The sequence below is a fragment of the Archocentrus centrarchus genome, unplaced genomic scaffold (genome assembly GCF_007364275.1).
Source record: "Archocentrus centrarchus isolate MPI-CPG fArcCen1 unplaced genomic scaffold, fArcCen1 scaffold_32_ctg1, whole genome shotgun sequence".
Lineage (NCBI taxonomy): Eukaryota > Metazoa > Chordata > Actinopteri > Cichliformes > Cichlidae > Archocentrus > Archocentrus centrarchus.
In genome coordinates this window covers 1,419,702-1,440,635 of record NW_022060260.1, presented here as the reverse complement: position 1 = coordinate 1,440,635, position 20,934 = coordinate 1,419,702, and the positions used below count along the sequence as shown (strand labels likewise).

At 45.0% G+C, this 20,934-nt stretch overlaps 2 protein-coding genes across 2 annotated transcripts in view; both read right to left on the bottom strand.

The window, feature by feature from the left end:
- LOC115776437 (CD81 antigen-like) overlaps window positions 1-6,971 on the bottom strand; it is a 40,654-nt gene extending 33,683 nt beyond the window's left edge. Inside the window, exon 1 of the mRNA XM_030724138.1 lies at window positions 6,793-6,971. Within this exon, the coding sequence (XP_030579998.1) occupies window positions 6,793-6,858 (66 nt within the window). The 5' untranslated portion in view covers window positions 6,859-6,971. The remainder of the gene's footprint in view (window positions 1-6,792) is intronic.
- Window positions 6,972-10,498: 3,527 nt separating this feature from the next.
- LOC115776491 (tryptophan 5-hydroxylase 1-like) lies at window positions 10,499-17,225 on the bottom strand. The gene is made up of 11 exons (XM_030724214.1): window positions 17,210-17,225; window positions 15,985-16,146; window positions 15,660-15,843; window positions 15,451-15,551; window positions 15,293-15,360; window positions 14,960-15,156; window positions 13,566-13,701; window positions 13,259-13,385; window positions 12,213-12,308; window positions 11,389-11,522; window positions 10,499-10,755 (listed from the first exon to the last, which is right to left on the bottom strand). Exons 2-11 carry the CDS (start codon window positions 16,138-16,140, stop codon window positions 10,578-10,580), a joined length of 1,377 nt encoding a protein of 458 aa, XP_030580074.1. The 5' UTR covers window positions 16,141-16,146; window positions 17,210-17,225; the 3' UTR covers window positions 10,499-10,577.
- Between the last annotated feature and the right edge of the window lie 3,709 nt (window positions 17,226-20,934).

Sequence of the window (20,934 nt, the reverse complement as noted above, 5' to 3'; positions counted from 1 at the left end):
ACTGTTTAACCAAAATACCCATCGTGCTCATTTCCAGCTTGGCCTCAATGCCATTATCTGACCAATAATAAGGCGTCTGCACAGTTAGACTGTCAGAGAAGCTGAGGGAAACTCTAGGATTTCATTTGGATGTTACTGAGCATCTGTGACAACCTCTGATCCACATAGGATCAACACAGCATCAACCAGAGCACTGAAGCTGAGATCCAGAAACCAGCAGGTGACGTCTGTCATCATCTTCAGTCTGGCTACTTTCCAAAAAAAAAAAAAAAAACTACACATTTTGGTTGTTTTCTTTTTGAATGTCTGACTTCATGCAGTCGAGCATTTTCCAGCCTGTTTTTCTAATCAGTCTGACCCACATTCCTCTGCTCCAGCTGCACCTTTACCCAGAAGGTCAAAGTTCAAGGTATGCTGTTATGTCAGAGTGGTATGTCCCAGTTCTGCAGCCTGCACACACACTTTGTAAGAGCAGCTGCAGTCAGCAGTGAAAGAAGAAGTACCAAACATCTGTGTGTGTCTGTAAAAGCAGCGGTCAGGCCTGTGGTGGGTCAGACTCCTCACTCTTCTTAGAGCCGATGCCTCCGGCTGGGAGCGTGAACGTCATGCTTCCTGCTGCAGGACGAATTTAGGAGCCGTCAGAACGTGCAGGACAGGACAGGACAGGAGGCTACGCACATGCTCAGAGCGTGGCTGCTGCATCTGAGACATTGTCAAAATGCAACCACCCATTTATTGAGTTATCTTCTCAAAGTTATCAAAAATAGACTTCTTTTTTTTTTTTTTTTTTTTAAATCAACTGAGGCTTATATTAAAAAATGGTTATTGTACTGGAGTCTCATTGGTATTTCCACAATAACCGCATAAGAAAAAAAAAACTGACCAAAAATCTGTTTACAAGGAAAGTTGCTATGGCTCTAAGACAAAAACAGATAAATGACTCATTCAGCCATAAACAGAAACAACTTTAACAACAACAACATGCAGCGTGTGCTGGAAATAAATAAGCTGAGAATCGTTAGAGGGGTTGGTGCTCGTTTACACCTGCGGAAAAGAAGATAAAACGTGAGGAATGAAATCAATGCAGGAAAGAACTGCCAGAACACTAAGAGATGACCTAGTCTGCTTTTTATTATTCCTGGACTCCACCAGAGCAGCTTTGCATGATTCACAGTCCAGAATAATCCTACACTGGTCTCAGTGCAGCTCCTCAGGTCAATGCTTAGAGCTCAAGGATTACTGCACATACACTCTGCTCATCTTTAGAAACAGGGTTCATATGAACCTCCACCTTTGGAGCAGGAAAGCTTTAATAAATATAAACATATTTAACAAAGAATATGCACGTGTGGTAATTATTACACATCCCTGAGCTCGGCCATCATCATCTTTGTTTTCAGTGAGCGTTTCAGACACATTTGAAAGTTCAAACAGAATTTGACTGAGAAAAGAGGACAGCACAGAGCTGCTGATCACAAACAAATGACTCACTGTGCAGTCGTCTGCAAAATGACATTTCAACTTTCATAAAAATTTGTGTGCACAAATAAACTGAAATCATCTGCTTTAGCTTCTGATCGTTAGCACGCCGTGGGGTTGGGCTTATTCTGATTAGAAAAACTTGTGGGTTTGCATTCATTTTATCTACGAAGCTCTTGCTCTTTTCTTTATAGCAACGCTTTCAGCCAAACTCACTCAAACTTTAGATCAGAGAGACTTCACCCAACAAAATGGGTCTAAAAGAAAAGGCAGTAAAAGGATTTTGCAGGTGGGCTGATGGAAGGATCGTTATCTGAAACGGTGTGCCTGCAAACAGCCGTTTGGTCGGCTGCATTGCTTCTGGCTCTCCATCGCTCTCCCTGCAGTTTCTGCAGATGCACATGAACCCGCTGCTGCTGTTCCTCTCACTGCCCTACGAGACGGGCTTTTCGGTCCGTGATGGGGGTTAGTGTGGGCCGAGCGCCGTGCAGGAGGAGCCTGCATCCTCCAGGCTCTGTACCGATTTAATGAGAAATATATCTCAAGTTTAAGGAAAGCCATTAAAAGCCTTTTTTTAGAGTTCAGTCACTGCGTGATGCCCGTTAATTTATCAATCGCATTAAAGAATCAAAATAACCAAGCAGCCTCACATTAAGTCAAACATTTTCTTCTCATCCACATCTGAACTCTTTATCGGAGAAAACAGAAAATATGAAATGATCACCATTTTCCAACATTTTCCTTTGGGAAACACTGTTTACAGAAGCCCTCTGAGACTCAAACCGAGGATTTTCTGTCTGTGAGCAAGTGATGCTGTTTAAAATAATTCAGTAAGCACGGTTTAAGGTGATGACTGCGTCCACACAGCTCTGCAGCAGGGGTGGGAAGCCGATCATCTGTATTCGTTTCAGACGGTCCCCTTACGAGGAGTTTCATGTAATGGGGCACCGACTTCCTGTTACTGCTGGAGTGTGGACAGGCCAAATGTGTGTGTCACTGCTGGAAACCCCACAGGCTGCTGCGCTGCAGACACTTCCCCAGTTTAGAAGCAGCTTCATCAACAAATAAGGTGATGTGGAAAAATTTACACATCTTTAACTGAGAAAAGTGTTGATGTGCAACATTTCCTGTGTCAAAGTTTATCAGATGCAGCTGAAGTCGAGCACGTAGGCCAGACCTGAGCTAAACATGAATTATTCCAGCAGCTGAGACAGATGTGAGGAGCTGAGCTCAGTGCTTCAACATTTTCTCTTAAAAAAAACAATTTTTTTAAATTAGTAAACTTTTTTTTTGCCCCAATTTTTTACACGTCACACAAGCTGCCGTGGTCGCTGTCACAGTGTCCGCGTACTACACTGTTAAATAGTAATGTTGGACTCTTACTGTGTATGGTTACGTCCTCAGTTTCAGACCCACCACTCACAACTGTGTTTACTGTAAACAGCTGATAAGAAGTTTCAGTGCAGCCAGTGTGAAAATGACTGTTCTGTGACAACATATCCACCAAATACCCTGAAGATGCTGATGAAACCATGGATGACTTGAAGTGCATCATCATCATCATCATCCATGGGTTCAGGTTCTTACATGTTGGCGACAGACATGCTAACCTCAGCTGCCGGCCAAGTTTCCTCTGTTACTGTGCTGCCGTGGCCAGCTGTGCATTTGGCACTACAGATGTAGCAGCATTGTCTGCATCAAGTTTTGAAAAGTGTAACCAGACCTGAGACTGCTTTTGGCTCACCTCTTCTCATCACACGCATTGTCACATGGTCTGGCTCTTTCTTCCTCTAGCCCAGAGGAGTTTGGGTACACACTGGGTACTCAGTAGTACTGGCGTAATGCAGTCGGTACCCTAAAAAGTACTAAGTTCAATACCTAACCCTGAAGAGCAACTGGCGTGGGAAGTCGAAGAGTGCAAATGGAAACAACAAATTGCAGGAAACCTGCAGAGCAGCTGCAACATGCCAACAGCTAACTGTCGCACACCGCCCAAAGCAGACTGGATGAAAGACCCCCAGTGACTCACAAACAAAGGCTGCTGTATGCAGCCGGTAATGAGCCTTCAAAGGTTCGCCCATGGTTGACCAGGGAGTTATTCAGTGATGTTAGCTCGAGATGAACTAAACTGAAGGGCTGGACAGTCAGTCATTACGTCATTAAAGGATTAGTTTATGGAACCACCTTTTGTCTTAAATATACATTTTGCCAGATTTTTAACAGTGGTTGATACGGTCACAGCCAGAGTGAAGGATGGACATAGCTGCCAGCTCTGAAGCCAGCTTTCATTCTAACAGCCACCAGGGGGCGACAGAAAAAAGACTTCCTGTCGTATAGAAGTCTGTGGGGAAACGGCTTTCTGCCCTGACCTCCGTCAACACTTTACTGATGACTTTGTTGGCTCAGTCACTTATTTCGGTACCTTGAATTAGGATTTGGGCTTATCCGGGTAACTTCAGGATCAACCCTGGGTTCTCTGTTCACCTCCCACTGGGGAAAATCGCCATGGTAACTTGTGCTGCAAACCTCACCTGCTCTGGAGGAGCTGAGAGCATAAAACCTAAAGCTGTTGGGAGCAGGTCATGTTCAGAGCGTCGGGTTAAAATCAGCTCAGAAAGCGTGACCTTGCTAGTGCTAATGGACTAACAGGGTAACAGCCGCTTGCAAACAGCGATCCGCTCTGACAGCTAACAGCTGAAGTTCTCAGCCAACTCCTTTATCAGGCTGCGGGACAGGAAGCTTTAATGGATCCAGTTTAAAGTTTCAGAGCTCCGATGTGCAGCCGTCACCTCAGAAACCAGAAGGCCCCTCAGTACAGCGCATACCTCCCCCACCCCAAATTTTCTATGTACCAATAGATACCATCCAACCATCCAATGTCATTCACAAACCATTTTCAGCAGGACTCATTCTTCGATCATGAACCAACTTTGCTATGACAGAAGCGATGGTCATGCTGGATCCTAATTCTGTTCACAGGGTTCTGACTTTTCCTCATAAGACAAGCATGTGAATACTGTCCCTCACACAACAGTAAAGAATCCTTTCACAAAATCCTGGATCCAGATCACCACCAAAACTCAATCAACTGTTCCTTGTACATCCCAACAACTCAAGTTTTGATCCGTTCATAATGTTCAGTTATCCAGCTGACAGACAAATGCGACCGAAAACATCACCTCCTCCACCCATCAGCGGGAAATAAACAGCAGCTCTGAGAGCGCACTCAGCCACAAAATCATTCAGTGCTCGTTTTCACACTCTGTGCCACAAATCACCAGATTAACGATGTGCTCTGGAATTAATCGTGTGTCCTTTTATTGATATAATTTTTATTTGATAACATCAGGTGCAGGGGGCACTCATGTGGATCATTTTGTGAGGAAGTCATGTGAAATGCCTCTTTTAGATAGGGGCGGGGCTGGCAGCAGCTAACCAATCATGCGAACGTGCAGAGGGTTAGCTTAGCGAGCTGATACCAATGTTAGGCTAAGAGGATCCAGGTAACAAAGAAACCCCAGGTGTGTTGAACTCGCTTCGTGAACAGGGCCCTGGTCTGTTGCAGGGCATCTTCAGAGCTTCAGTTTCAAACGGGCTGGAAGCTCCACGTTCCTGCTGGTTCATTATTTTTACGGTCTGTTTAGATGCAACCTGCTGCGTCGTATCTGACGGCCACCACAGGATGAAGCCGTGCAGCAAAGCTACAGAAGCAATTTAGATGCTGGCGATGGAGAAAATTCTTCTGTGTGGAATTCCAGCCGACAGATTAGAAAGGCGACCGGTCCATCTGTTGGATATTTATCAGTAAAACTAATTTCACTTGGATCTGAAAGCAGAGGTACCTCTACATGCCCATCAGACAGAGTTGAGAGCCTTCAGTGCTCGACTGATCTGGTTTGCACAGAATTGTCAAATGATAACCTGAGAAAACAAAGCTGATAACCTTCATGGTGACGTCCCTGACGGAGCTGATCCTGCATCAGAGGAGGTTGGAGAGGTGGTGTAGGCCCATCTACCTGGAAACCCTGGCTTCTACCTGTTCAATTTTGGCACTAAAAACATCATCAGTCTGTTTTAGGAAAAGCTGTTTGGGCTCAGACATGCCTCCTTACAGCAGTAACCCCGACAGACAGCGAGGTGGGGGCGTCTCAGGGGAAAGGACTGACAGGAGCTCAGACAGACAGCACCAACTGAAGCCGAGGATCACGCCATTTTCCTTTTATTGGATGAACAAATCAAACAGGATCTTTGGCAACTTTTGGGAGGACGGCTGCTCATAACCCAGAAAGTTTTCCACACTGGGATTAAAAAAAAACCCAAAAAACACTGCATTCATTTCTGATTAAAATATTCTCATTTCTTGTTCTTTTGCCCCCCTCTGAAACAATCCTGAAACACCCCCGGTCGTGCCAGTGAATGGATGTGTGGGGTGGGACGGCTCAGACTTCTTAATGGTGGCGTCTGGACCCCGCCTATGCTGACAGTAATGGTGCAGCGCCTCTGTCTGATACCAGGGTTATGGGAAGCCCGCATTCCTAACCCATAACTCAAAGGCTGCTTTTGCTTCACTTTCACTTTTAATAAACTGCTGTCAAAGTGTCTCAGCTCATGGCGTCAGCAGGCCATTCCACGCGTTACTGTGACTGCAGCACACTGCAGACCTTCAGCCTGTTTTACCTCCGTCTGTTAAAGTGAACTTTAAACAAACCAAAGAGAGAAAAAGCCGAGCTGAGGAGGAGGAGGATGAATAACTACCCACAAATGTTTCCATCATCCATTACCCAACACAGGCTCATCCAGTGGAAACCCCTCCGCACGCATGCGCGCGCGCGCACGCACGCACGCACACACACACACACACACAAACACACACTTGGGTGGAGGATGTAATCCAAACAAAACCATTCAGAACCTGCAGTCCTTCACAATAAACTCAACAAACTTCCAGCAGGAACTGGTGAGCGCTGAGTTTTACTGTCACACAAACTGACCACTGAACTCATCATTATCACCTCATCAATTACCCGCAGTCAGAAACACCTGAGTTCTGCCCACCCGCGCGTTTTGGATCACACAAACTGCACTTTCCGTCAGTGTGAAGTGTGGTTACGTAAATGAGGCGCACGCACGCCCCTGCGTCCTCACCACGGGCCCCGTCGCTCCAAACATGCGCGCGCGTCGCGGAGCAGGCCTCGCGTTGACTTCGTTAAAGCTGTGGGACGTGACGTGAATGTTTACCAGCTCATTTGACCGTTACGAACCGACACGCTGCAGGCGGACACACAAAGCCGCAGAGAACGCGCTTCTGCTCACCCAGAAGATGAAGTTGAGGAAGAAGAGCATGTATTTGATACATTTGGTGCAGCCTTCCACTCCCATGTTGGTCCGTAATTCGGTGTATTCGGCGCAGAGCAGGTACAACAGCAGCAGCACGAGGACGGAGCAGCTTCTCAGGCAGGGCTGAAATCTGGACTGAAGCTCGCAGACGGAGACAACACCCAACTCCTCCCTCCTTCACCGCCTCAGCCGCACCACGACATCCAGTCAGAGCCGAGTAACGGCGCGGAGGCACGACGCAGCCAATCAGAGCGCAGGATGCGGAGAGCGAGCTGTTTGGATTAATGGGTAATTTTTTTTATCGCACCTGATTTACCAGCAAACAAAAACAAAAAGGAGCTCTCAGCAGCGACTCTTTCTCTTTCTGTTTCCCAATTCCGGGGGGCTGAAGCTGATCAAAACAGAACAAACGGTAATAAAACAAAACCAAATCAAATGTTTAAAAGATCAAACACCAAAGAAATTAACTTACACTGAAAATATTTTATTCATAATTTAACTCTCCTCAGTCTGTCTGTGCCCCAGATTCCTCATTCATTCTCATCCTTTCTTTTCTTTGTGCCTTATCCCATGCAGTCACCTGTGCCCTGCCCTCACCTGTGCCCTGCCTTCACCTGTGTCCTGTCCCCGCCTCTGTTTGTCTGCCTGTGATTCTTGGGTCACCTCTGGACTCTGTTCATCCTGCTGAATTTTTGCTCTCTTTGTCTGGCTTGTGTCCTGCATTAGTGTCCTCTCCTCACCACCATTCCTGGCACATACGCTGAGACCATGAGTGCTTTAAAACAAGTAAAAGCATTTAAAATCATTGACGTGGCAGCATGAGGTGTGCCTCGGTCCCGAATCCACAGATTTAAAGCATCTTCATTCTGAGGTGCTTTGCAGGAGTCCAGCCAGCTGGAGCTACAGCCATGCATCAGTTCCTCTTAGTGCTGTTTCTCAGCTGATAAAAAGCAGACTTAGTGACAGATGCCACACCAGCCCTGAAGTTAAATTGAAGGTGAAGGTGTGTCTGGTGGATTTCAGGTTTTTCCTACAACACCTGAAGATGTTCAAACTCATGTAGTATTAAAACAAGCAGAGCCTCTGCTGAACTGAACCTGTCAGCATGTTTGGCTCTTCCATGTGATGCAGCAGTGTATTCACACATGCAGCGAGTTGCTCTCCCACAGTCCTTAGAGCTTTGGTTGGATGAGGAATCCTGCAGCCAATCACATCGCACCATCGCAAGGAGCTGCACTTCCGGTCAGCTGTTTACAGCCAGGCTGGGTGGACTTTGTCCGGAAATGTGCTGAAATGAACAGAGTGTTGTTACACCTCGGCTCAGCACGTCACTGGTTTGTCTTTTTTTTTCCTGCTGGTGTCAGACTCAGAGATGACCTCTGACCTTTGGTTTGGGAGCAGCTTGAGTTTTGGCCTGTACTCTCAATGGTGTGTGTGTGTGTGTGTGTGTGTGTGTGTTAAAAGGTGAAATGCTGTCAGAAACATTCACTGTCCACAGGTTAAAAACTGCAGTCAGTTCAGGTGTAGTCTCAATTTTACAGGAATGTAATATTTCCTGTGTAATGTGAATGTAATATTTGCCATGTAATGAGTGTCAGTGATTTAAAGAGTGCAGTGATGTACAGTAACGGTTTCAGAGGAAGCGACCGGCAGCTCGACTCCAGGAAACAGGAAACATGAAGACTACAGATTTTATTCTGAGCTCAGAATAAATCCACCATGATCGCTTTCTCTGTCCTCTCATTAACCACTTTTCATGTTTCGAAACATGCAAACTGTTACGAGCTGTTATTTCCACTGTATAAATGAGTCAGACAGCTGCTTCAGGAGGGGAGGAGTCAGCCACCTGCCAGGTGAGGCTCAGAGAGTCTGTTACCATGGTAACTAACCCAGAGTTTAAGTTATCTGTCTTAATGAAACAGAAAACCCAGAGTTTCATTTCAAGGTCAGCAAACTGAGAGGTTCCAGTAAACTCTGAAGAGCTTCAGCTCCTGATGTCCTCTCGTTAGCTCTGCTGTCTCATGGCAGCTTTGGGCTGTCGGGATGGAAGCTGGATGGAAACTTTATCTGCATGAACTCAAAACTAAGAGTCACACAAACCGCCACTGCAAAGCTTCATATAGAAAGTACTGTATAAAGATTTCAAATATGTCACATTTGACCTCTGACCCCTCCCTCATTGACAGACTGAAGGTCAAAGTGAGAATAATGCTGTATGGAGCTGTTTGAAAGTTTCTTTGGAAAACAAAACAAACTTGTGATCAAAAACTTTGTTCACTTTTTATTTATTATTAACATTTAAATGAATTTTACTAAACAGTGAAATGAATGCTGCACACGTACCACATCCACATAAAGAATAAAAATAATTCTACTCAAAATGATGTCGAGAATATTAAAATGGCTTTCAACAGAGCAAATAACAAAAGCCTGCACTTGTTTTTCCGGCACTAAAAACTTCTTAAAGTACATTTAAAGAGAACAAAGAAAATAAAATGCATTTACACCAAAGCAGTTTTATTCCCTTCATAGGAAGTCCCGCGCAGGGAGGGCGCCGCCTCTGCGGAGGCTCGCGCTCTCGGACTGCTTCCTGTCGGTTAGTGTTTGCTGTTGGTGTGTGTCTGTATAGGCACCCTCCCAGTTTGTACTGAGAGGAAACCTAATGGCAGGTTTGGTTATGCATTATTTTATTTGTGAAAGTGATGTATGCAGGCTGTGTTCAGGTCACCCTTTAAAAGTTATGAAATAACTAAAAATGAGCTCAGTGTATGTGCAGCAGTCCCTGTGAGCCCAAAGCTCAGACTCTCATTTATCAGTTTTTTCTACTCTTGGATCTGGATGATGTCCTAAAGACGGGGGGATGAGCCTCACCCACCTGCTATTCAAACCTTTTGGTTGCAAGGGGCAGCCAATCAGAAAGTTGTATTAAAGAGGGAGGAACTAAAACCATTTGTTTCAAGGCCCAGCAGGAGATAAAGAAGGCTTATTTTGAACTCTGACTCATGCAAAGCTGCTCTGCGAGACTACGGGAGTAAAAAGGTGGAGCTGGAGATGAGCAGAAGTTAGCTTGGGATGAGCGGGAGTGGTCTATGATCAAATATGATCCTAATCACAAATGAAAGGTTCCTGTCCAATGAGACTATATCTGTGTGAGTTATTTTTAACCAGTGATGTACATTTATGGTGCTGCCAATATTGTACTATAGAGATTGGCTGGATGGCTGAGCAGTGCCCTCTGCTGGTGTGGATGGTGCACAGTTGACTCCAAAAGTTGTTTGATGCATAAAAACGTGTGCGGGCACCGTCTGTAGGTGTGTTCTAACTGGATTAGTGTCCATAATTTAAAGCCTGCAGCAGATCTAATGAACACAGGCTCTGTTCTGGTCTGGGATCAGGAACATTAACCAGCAGGCTTAGACATTAACTTTACACATATTTTTAAAAGCTGAATTTGATGATACAGGTTTTACAGTTCCATCACACAAATTAACATGATTACAGACAAGAGGTTATCACTCCATATGTCCTGCATTTGTACAGCTCTGTTCAGCTCAGCCTACCAACGATAAGTCAGTCCTAACATGTTTCAGGAGGTCATAATGTTTGTTCCTGCCTCAGAAGCAAGTCAGGATCTCCCCCTCAGGAGGAGGCGTTGGCAGTAATTTCAGGCCACACAGGTTTAAATATAAATAGTATTTTGCTGTTAGTGAGTTTCTTTGGCGGCTGTGTGCTGCTTTTCCATAGAGTTCAGCAGCGCCTCTTTATGCACTCTGCAGTTTTCTGCTGAGCCGGTTCAGAGCGTCTTCGACGATGTCCAGCTCGTGCCGGATGTCCTTCACCATGCTGTTGATGTTGCCGGTGTCCTCCAGAACCTCCACGCTCTGAGTGTACGGGTCGTAGCGTATCGTGAAGGGACGTCGAAGGGTCTTAGCAAACTCCCTGGAGAGACAGCACACTCATTTATATCCACAGCTGAACCTCTTATGTCAGCTCAGGACGACAACTCTTCAGAGTTGCCGCAGTCATTTTGGATTTCACAGCTGAGGCCCATTGTGCCAAGTTTAAAAAACCTTTCTGCAGAAAACACACCCCGCCTGGCACGAATTTACGGTGCTGTCTGGATGAAGAGCCAGTTTGATTTAATTAACACTCCTCCATATCTCTGCTATTCATATGAACATTCAAGATTTTAAGCTGTGATGTCAGAAAAACGATGAATAAAACCATGTTTTCTATGTCTTCGCATTTTTAGGATTTCTCAAAGATGTGAGACCAATTAAAGTCTTATTCACCTTTGAGATTATTCATTTTAATGTAGCTAAGACATTTAAAACCAATGGTGTCGACCTTTGCTGAGATTCAGTAGATGCTGCCGGGCTCTTCAGTAACAGCACCTGTTCATTTTCTGTTCAGGACAGTGATGAGAAGCTGAAACCAGGTGGAGAGCAGGAAGGTTGAAGGTTGAAGGCCTTTGCCAATAAGCACCTTCAGAGCTTATTTTTGAGTCTGAAGGTTCGGGGTTCACGGTGTCTCTGATATATCTCTGATATAGCTTCCATTGTTACGACTCACCTCATTTTGTTCTTGGCTTCCTCAAAACTTTCGGCCACATAGTACACGTGCTGAAACGTGGTAATCATGCACTCCTGGTTGCAGGTCACTGTGGGGTCAAATGGAAGGATGCTGGCACTGCTGGACAAAGCGTGCTAAACAGGACAAAGAGACAGGACCGATATGCTACATTAGTCCAAGAAACACTGAACCTGAGCACCTACGTCAGCTAGTTTTAGCAGAGTGCAGGTGAGTGCTGTGTCAGGTAACCACATTAGCAGTGGTTGGGGTCAGGCTGGATCAGCTGGAGGGATGACTGACTGAAGGTGAGCCAGTGAAATAAAACGCACAAAATTTGCCTCTGAAATGTTGAAACCTGGAAGTACTGAGTAAATACAAATACAGAAGAATGGGAGTCAGCTGGTGTTTTGGTGGGTGGACTTTACACTGTGAGCAGAATCAGTCAGAAACTATTATTGCAGTGCAGGCCGCAGCGAGTGGAGGAGGACAAAACGTGCTTTATGTGTGCCATAGTGTAATCTATGCATGCAGAGCAGAAGCGTTTCAGCTGGCTTCTAACCTCTGAACCTCCAGGTGACCCAATCAAGCATCAACCATTGGCGAGGAGAAAGTTCAGAGTAGTAAGACGGTGTTTTTACACCACCTGGAGCTTTTTCTTACATTGCACGGCATTAAGAGGGTTTAGGATAACGAAGGTACTCTGAAAAAAAGAATCCAGCTTGATAATCTGTGTCATGTTTTCCCCAAACGTTAAAATTTCAGCCGGGAAAATGAAAATACATCATAAAAAGCAACGAGAGCAGCAGATGGAGGTCGTAGGTCACCTGGAGCTCACTGACGGAGGAGAGGAGTCCGGCTCCGTAGGCCCTCAGCCCGCCGCTCTGCTTACACAGTCCGAACTCCACCGTGAAGAAATAACACTGAAACAGAGGACGGAAGATCACAGGTGAGATTAAACAAACAGGTTCACCGACTCGCTTTATTTCACTAAAATTCATCATTTTCATTGTCACCGATTTAAAAAACTCGGGCATGAACTTTTCTTGGATTCTCAGCTGGAGTCTGCCGGGCATCAACCCTCTGGGGGCCTCCCAGGGCTCACCCTGCCTGCCCCCACCCTTTAATCTGGAGAAGGGGGAACAGACTGTTTGGAAAACAATGTGAATAGTTTCTGATTTGCGATTTTCTTTGTGGCCTGATGATGACCACGGTGGTGGGTTGAAGCTAACCGGATACCTTTTTTATGAACACGAAGGTCCATCCCGCGCGGTCAGCTCATATTCAGAGCCGCACAAACCGCACACAGGAAGTGTCGGTGATCTTTGAATCTGAAGCTTTGTCACTGTGACAGTCAGCAGCTAAACAGTGAGGAGCGCTGTGCTCGGATAAGAACTGAATGTAGAAGTAAGAACAGCTGTGATTGGCTGAAAAGCCTGGCAGGGACACCTGGTGGCAGAGATGCAGGAATGCAGCGCTGCTGTGAGGAAATAAGGGTCATCTATAAAGCGCCGTTCACGTGCAAAACAGAGTAAAATTAATTAGAAAAACTCTACAAATCAAAGTATCAACAAAGAGCCTGCTTCAGCAAAAATCTTTTAACTGGTTTTCAAGGAGTCCACAGAGTTGGCTACCTGTAAGTGTAGGTGGGGGTCACAGACTGAAAGGCTCTGGCCCACCCACATTGTCTCTGGCTTGCTCACATAGTCTGGCTGCAGCACTTTGTATGTAAACAGGACATTACGATAATGTAAGCAATGGCATTTTCATATTTTCACTGACGTTCAGTGATTTCCTTCCTGTCTGGGTCCCTCCTTTACTCAGCGGGGCCATCCAGGTGTGCCCGAGTCAGAGCTGATGACGCGGCACTCACCGTGGCAAGTTTGTTTACATCATCATCCGAAGCGCCGAGCGACGCCAACCCGAGCTCCTGAGAGAACTGAGCGAAGCTGGGCTCAGCGAGCAGGGGGACGTGACCCAGCAGCTCGTGGCACGTGTCCCTGCAACACACACACACACACACACACACACACACACACACACACACACACACACACACACACACACACACACACACACACACAGAGAGAGAGAGAACTTTAAAAATATGAACACAGTAAAGAAAGACAGATAAACAGACTGAAAAGTCAGAGGAAGTATGTGTGTGTGTGTGTACTCACGGCTCAGGTGTGTACAGAGGCTCTGAACCGTGGCGCACATACTGAGTGCAGTGGAAGACTCTGAAGGCCAGACCTGCGAGGAAGTCCCGGGGGGACAGGTAACCGGCGACGGGCCGAATGATGAAGCCTGAGCGTTCTGTGCGGACACACACACACACACACACACACACACACACACACACACACACACACACACACACACCGTATTCTTCAGTCTCTGGGAGCAGCATCCAAAACATGACCATATAACCAAAAATAAGAAAACCACAACTGAACAGGAGGAAAATCTGACAAAACAAACCTGAGAGAGACGGATTTCATACCAGGATGAGACATAAAAGGGTTAGGGTGAACTCAACCAGGAAGACAGAACAACAAAAAAAAAATGGAAATAAAAACAAGGACCTAAAGGTCAAAGCCAAACAGGAAGTAAACTCAAAGAGGCATAAAGAATAATTCACACACACCAGAAAGACAATCCGAGACACACAGACAGCTCCAAAAAAAAAAGAAAAAAGCCAAGAATTGCAACAAACATGGATCATAGCAGATACCTCAGGGCTAAAAGCAAGCTGCAGTTCCTCTGCAGTCCAGCAGAGGCGCCACAGTGAGTCAGTCCCCACAGACTCCCATGTTAAAGCTCTCCAGCAGAAATAAACATGTTTACAGCTGATACAGAAACTGCTTTGGTCTCTGTGGATCATTTCCTCCTTCATAACAGCTGTAGGGGGAGGATGTTTCTATAACTCACCTGCTTAAATAAAGTCTACATTATTAGGGGCGTGGCCTCTTTGACTGACAGGTGGATGGTGACACAGGCGGCTGTAGCTGCTAGCTGTCTGCTAGGCTTCATCTCAGCTATCTGGAGTCCCTGAACTGGACCTCTGAACCGTGTTTGTGCTGTTGGAGCCTTTTGGAGCATTTTTAATGCAATTATCTGACCAATAATATGGCTGCTGTGGCTTCATTGGACTAACAGACCAGCCAAGAAGGCGGAGCTCCAGTTTGCTGAGTGAGATTGTGGGATGTTATTTGGATGTTGCTGATCAGCAGGTATCTGTGTGTGTGAGATGCTCCTGTACAGGCTGTGGATGCAGTTTGCAGCATTAGCTGATAAATGAACACTTCAGTATGGTCACTTCTAGCTCCAAAATAAATCAATAAAAACAATAATGTGCAAAACCAGAGTTCACACAACAATAAGTGAGATCAAAGTGGCCATGGCCGTCCTTTCAGTGTGTGAAACCTGCAGTGGGAAACTTTGTCTCTGTCTTCTGTCAGTAAGTCTCCTGATTTAAGATTGAATCAATAATCAAATGATGGACTCCTTTTTACTTTGTCTTTGGCACAGATGTGTAACATCTTTGAAGCATCTGCCTGTGTTTGACAGCTACCTTTAAGGAAGTGTGAGACGTCTTCCAGCTGCGGGATGTTGTCCTCACTGTATTTACAGCACTGGGTCAGCAGAGGGAGGTTCTTCAGATACTCCCTGCAGGCGTGGCTCGGGTACAGCTTGTTGAGCTCCCTGAACACCACGCCCCAGGTACGCACCTCCTCTGCAGTGTAGTCCACACGAGGGATGGGATCACCGCTGTGAGAGGACGAAATACAGAAACGGTGCAGAAAAATGAAAAGACTGACAAAGATGTATCTTAACTGTGACTTCTCCAGGTTTTTATCAATAATTTAATCAATTAAGTAATTTAAAATGCACAAGAGGAACTCACTGTTTGTAGTTCATGGCTAAATCAGCAAAGTATTTTCTTCTTTTTCTGTATACTTTGTCTTTAAATCCCTGCAGAAAGAGCAAAACTTCAATGAGTTGACATTTTCTCAGAAATCATAATTACCTTCTGCTACAGTGACTGCACTCTGGCCTACACACCGGATGATCTGCATCTAGCTCAGAGCCGTACATCAAAACCCTGTTTGAACACAGATCCAAATCCGAGATCTTCTTGGGGAACCACGGCACACCGCACACATCTGAAATACACAGCAATGAACTACGAGATATCATTTCAATCATAGATCATTTCCCCTGTGGGATCAATAAAGTATCTAGCTATCTAGTCAAAGCACAGTGAGGCGTACCATCCTCAGGTAGCGTGGAGCTGTCACACGGAGCGATCTCCACGATGTCCGTGTGCTTCCTGAGCAGCTCCGTCAGCTCCTTGAACTGCTCGTGGTCCGTGTTGCAGTCCACAAAGATCTCAAAGTCTGAATTCCTTCGTTTGGACTTACGGGACTCAATGTGAATGAGGCTGACATGTTTATCCTGCACACACACACACACACACACACACACACACAAACACAGAGTCTGTGTGTAAAAGCTTCCAAACACAGAAATCCTCAGCAGAGACGGTTTCACTGTTGATATAAAGAAGATGAAGCAGCAACACTTTCAAACACCAACCTGGAAAAGCTTGAGTGCCTTTATCAGACCACTGACTTCATTTTTCAGAGTGAATATGATGGTTGTAGACCCTCTCCCAAAGCTGGTGGAGACACTCCTGGTATCCAGAGACCTTCCCCTGCGCAGCTCCTTTCCTTCTGACGTCCTGGCATGCATGCCTCTCTGTAGTTCAATAATAGAAATATGAACTGTATAATTACGGCTCAGTAACTTGTTGGTTCTGCACCGGACTTGAAGATCAGCTACAGGATGAGTTTCCAGCTGTTGTGTCACACTGAACAAACAGCTGCTGTATTTATGGAGCTGCAGCAGAGGGAGGGTGCTGGAGAGCGAATATTCAGCAGGAGGAGATCAGCACGCATGATGTTTAACATGATATACTCACCACAGCAGGGCACCGCTTTAAAACCTAAGTACCTGCTCAGTTATTTGTCAGTATAATGCCCTGATATAACCTGCGATTTTTCATGTAATTTCCCAGCTATTATTACCATGTATGTTTTGTGAATTTAGGGTGCATTTTTCATACTTACCTGATGCAGGAGAACAGCTTTAGAGGAGAGAAGAAACTAATTCTGTTGCATTTTTAATTAATGAGCATCCAGCATCCTCTTTTCTGCACTCAAATGCTTCATTTAATAGGTTGTATGGGTTAGGTTACTGATAGTACCAGACTGCCCTTTCTTTTACTGAAGTCACACATCATTGTTTAACTCTACTCTATTACACAGTAATATTAGATAAAGAAGAAGGAAATTATTCTCTAAATTCAGGAAATTTGGGGAATTACACCATGAGTTACGGCCTGTGTTACAGAGTGCTTCCTATTTGTCTGTTCACCTTTGAACTGTACTTCAGTGGTGACAGGCTCTATTCTTACACAGTGATTAACCACAGGACAGCATAAAAGAATAATTCAAAAGAAAGAAGACACACACTAAATATTTTATTGTGTCCACAGTACTTGGGGGGTTGCGAGCTTCAGTTATAGCTTCATATGTGCAGATGCTTTCTGAAGGTGAGGCCTGTGAGTCAGGCCCTGGACTAAAACAATTGCAGACTGCAAAAATTTCAAGACAATTTTAAAACATAGAAAGGGGACGTAAGAAGGAGATACGCCATAATACAGACAAGGACCTTGATATTAATGTGTAATTAACATGTAATTACACAAGTACAGGAAACAACACAGGAAATTGGTGGTTTCCTGAGTTCTTTTACCCACTTGAATGTAGTTAAGCAATCAGTCAGTTACAGATGCCACATGGAGACAGTTTGTCATGTTCAGTCAGGTTCCTCCGTCTCACCCCCTTCGTGACTGCAGAGTTGTTGGAAGAACCAAAACAAACCACCTGGAACTTCATTAGACAATCAGTGAGTTGTTCACAGACAAACACCACATCGGGACAACCTGCAGAACAACACAACCAAAGGAGAGCGAGGTCATCAAAACACAGAATTAGCCTTTGTGTGACGCACACGATCTTATAATTCAATCAGTGTGTCTCCACTGAAGTACAGCTCAGAGTTAAACACACACAGTCTGCAACTTATAGGTCATCTCCCAAATTTTAACAGGTAATTTTCTTCTTTTGTCTCTTTATGTGGGAACAGACCACGTGTGAAGACCCAAATGCACGACTCAGGAGCAGGCAGGGGTGAATTAAAACAAGCCTTTATTGTGGCATAGACTCAAGCAAATACACGGACCAAGAATGAGAACTAAACTAAGGAAAACCTAATGTGGGAAAAGGATCTGAGGAATGCTAGGAACGAGGGGAACACAGGACAAAACACAGCCACTACAACAAGAACGAGACGAGATATAAGGGAACGACTGAGACAATATATACACAGAGGGAACGAGGAGAGTGGAAACAGCTGGGAGGAACAAGTGATACTTTATGACACAGTCGATGTCACTAATGACCTGTTAGCTTTCTTTTAAAATATTATAGAGGTCCTCGTTACAGATAAGTATTTTTACATGGTGAAGAGCTTATATGATAAATGTCACACCAGGAGTCAGAAGTTGTTTTATGAAGTCCTTCTGCCACATGTTACATGTGATCATAATTTTTCGAAATAAGAAACTGTCACAGTGTGTGGCCACAGGCCGTGTGGCGTGTGAAGGTGGACCTAAAAGCAGGACGCAGGAGTAGGTGGTTAAAGATGAACCAAGATGAGACTTTACTGTGGCTAAACGCAAGCAAATACAAGAACTAAAAGATAAAACTAAAGAAAAACCTAAACTGGAAGGAAACTAAGGAACACCAGGATCTGAGTGAATGCAGGGACAAAAACACTGCCATGAAGACAAGACTGACATCAGACAAGGGGAAAGCTGAGAGAATAAATACAGAGAGGGAATGAAGGGTGAGTGGAAACAGCTGGGGCAAACAGGTGAACAGAATGACACTAACAGGAAGTAAAACAAACAAGAGACAGGGGATGGCAAAATAAAAACAGGAAGTGAAAAGACTAATACACAAATGCAAACTTGACACCACATAAAGAGAATGCAGCTAGACACCACAGGGAGACAGACACTGAGAAAATAAACTAAAGAAACTCCACACAGAGGGGAAACACTTCAGGACGGAGCACAGGGAGAACTAAGGCGTAAAGCAATGGGAACTAACTAAGAATGCACAAGAGGAACATGAAACAATATAACAAAACACAGTAACAATAAAGGTAACAAAACTACAAAAGACCTTAAACTAAGAAACAAGGGGTCGCAGACCCAGGACCATGACAGCAACCTCATATGGAGAGGGTGGGGGTGTAGGTACACACTCACAGTGGCCATGCAGTCCATCTATAATGAGTAATTGAAGTTATAGTGAGAGACAGGAAGTCTATCTGCTCCTGTAATTTTGTCTAAAACTGTAGCCTGACTCCAGGAGGCTCCGCATGAGGCCTGGCATATTTAAACACATTTACTGCCGGATGTGACCTTCAGCAGCCCTCTGAGACGAACGTCATGGATGCAGGTTCGCTGGGAACTGCAGCCATGATTTTCTGGGATGCAACTCTGAGCCTGATGCAGCTTCTTTGAGAAGCTTAATGAGAGCCAGACTAAGAGTGCGATCCATCTACGGTCTGCTTATACAATTAGAGAGCCCAGGCCTTTGCACAGCACTGCCCACTGTTTTTCTGTGCAGGGTCATTTTTTAGTGCTTTACCTTATTACGCTCTAATCTCCATTCACATGGATAAGAGATGCAGCAGGAGATCATGTCTCTGAATAAAGCCCCTCTCCACAGGAAACTGAGACAGAGACCCCACAAAATACATGTTAAAAATCTTGCATCATGTATCTTTTCTCTCTCATTCAGCAAAGCTTAACGATTCCATCTTCTGACAGCGTGCTCATTTTTGAAGCCTCGTGCTAGAGGACTAGAGGACATGAAGTTTTATCAGTTCAGCATTAAGTGACAGGCAGAGAGGACCCCAAAGCAGGAGTCAAGAGACGAGAGCTAAACTTAAACTTCAGCTTTTCTTAGCTAGACCGTATACAGAGCAGGTCAGGCGCCTGCAACATAAAATACTAAACTCACATGAACAAGAACATAAATGGGCAGGAAGAAGCCAACGACAATGGGAAGACTGAGACAATAAGTCCACAGAGGGATAATGAAGGAACAGACAACAGGTGGGGAGCACAGCTGAACATAATCACAGAAACGAGCAGAGGAACTAAAACGGAACCCGGAGACAAGACGGCAGACTTGAGACAGGACACAGGAAGATAAACACAAAAGAACCAAGACACACGCGCCAACACAGAGGGAGGAACTAAACTGAACTAAGCAACAGAACTGAAAACGATAAAATCGATTTACAAGGAAACAAAGGACAAGAAGCCAAAAACTAGGGATCACAAAATAATGAAGAGACAAAACCTCAAAAGCACATGAACACTGGGCAAAAGGCCCAGGACCGTGAATTCACATAATACTGAACCTTGGTCAGTTTGTCAATTATTATTATTTTATTATGTATTTATCAACAAAATTTCTATAATTCCAGTTTGTTTTTTCACAAATCATCTCAAATGTAGTCACATGTGAAATGGGGCTCCCCAAAAACTGTCCATAACAGAGATGAAATAATGCACATGAAATACAAATATAATTTCCAACGGCCATCCAAATGTTTACCTGAACCTCTAAAAATACCCTAAAATTAGCTGTCCAGCTAATTAGCTGTTCTGTCAGTGTTCCTGAGCCCATGCAGTGATTTCCAGGACAGAATCAGGCCTGTTTTTACTGCGGTGCTGCCTGAGGGCCTGCAGATCACGGGTTTCCAGCCTCGTCCCTGCACACAGAGATTTCTCCAGATTCTCTGAGTCTTCTAATGATATTATTACTGTGGATGATGAGATGTTCACAGTCAGGAACATTATTCTGAAATTCTTCCACAGCTTGTAGATGCTTTAATTTTTTCTTGGTCAATGCTCCAAAAGGCTCCAACAGCACAAACACGGTCCAGAGGTCCAGTTCAGGGACTCCAGTTAGCTGAGGTGGAGCCTAGCAGACAGCTAGCAGCTACGGCTGCCTGTGTCACCATCCACCTGTCATGCCCCTAATAATGCAAGCACTGAGCCTTAAACAGGTGAGTTATAAAAGGTGAGTTATGAAGGGGAGACTGACTCAGTGCTGGAGCCTCCCGGAGGCTGGAGGAGCTGCAGATTCAGGTTGATGCTTTTTGCTACCATCCAGACAATTTAATGGCACAACAACCTGCTCACACTGAATTGTTAAACAATCACGGGAATCACGTCCGAGCACTCGGGATGGTCGTGTTGGTTGGTTTGGTCACAGTGAGCAGCTCCTCACACGGACTCACCAAAACTTTCACAAAGCTCAGAGGATGTTTGATTTTTTATTTCCAGTGGAAACCATTTGCGTTCTGTCTAAAATCCTCAGACAGTTTGACTCAGTA

Excerpts from the sequence above, each read along its gene's own strand:
- LOC115776491 (XM_030724214.1), bottom strand. The coding sequence starts at position 16,140 with ATGCATGCCAGGACGTCAGAAGGAAAGGAGCTGCGCAGGGGAAGGTCT. Across the intron at positions 15,157-15,292 it reads TTAGCCATGAACTACAAACA|CGGTGATCCCATCCCTCGTG; the intron begins GTGAGTTCCTCT and ends GTCCTCTCACAG. Across the intron at positions 10,756-11,388 it reads GAAGCCAAGAACAAAATGAG|GGAGTTTGCTAAGACCCTTC; the intron begins GTGAGTCGTAAC and ends CTGTCTCTCCAG.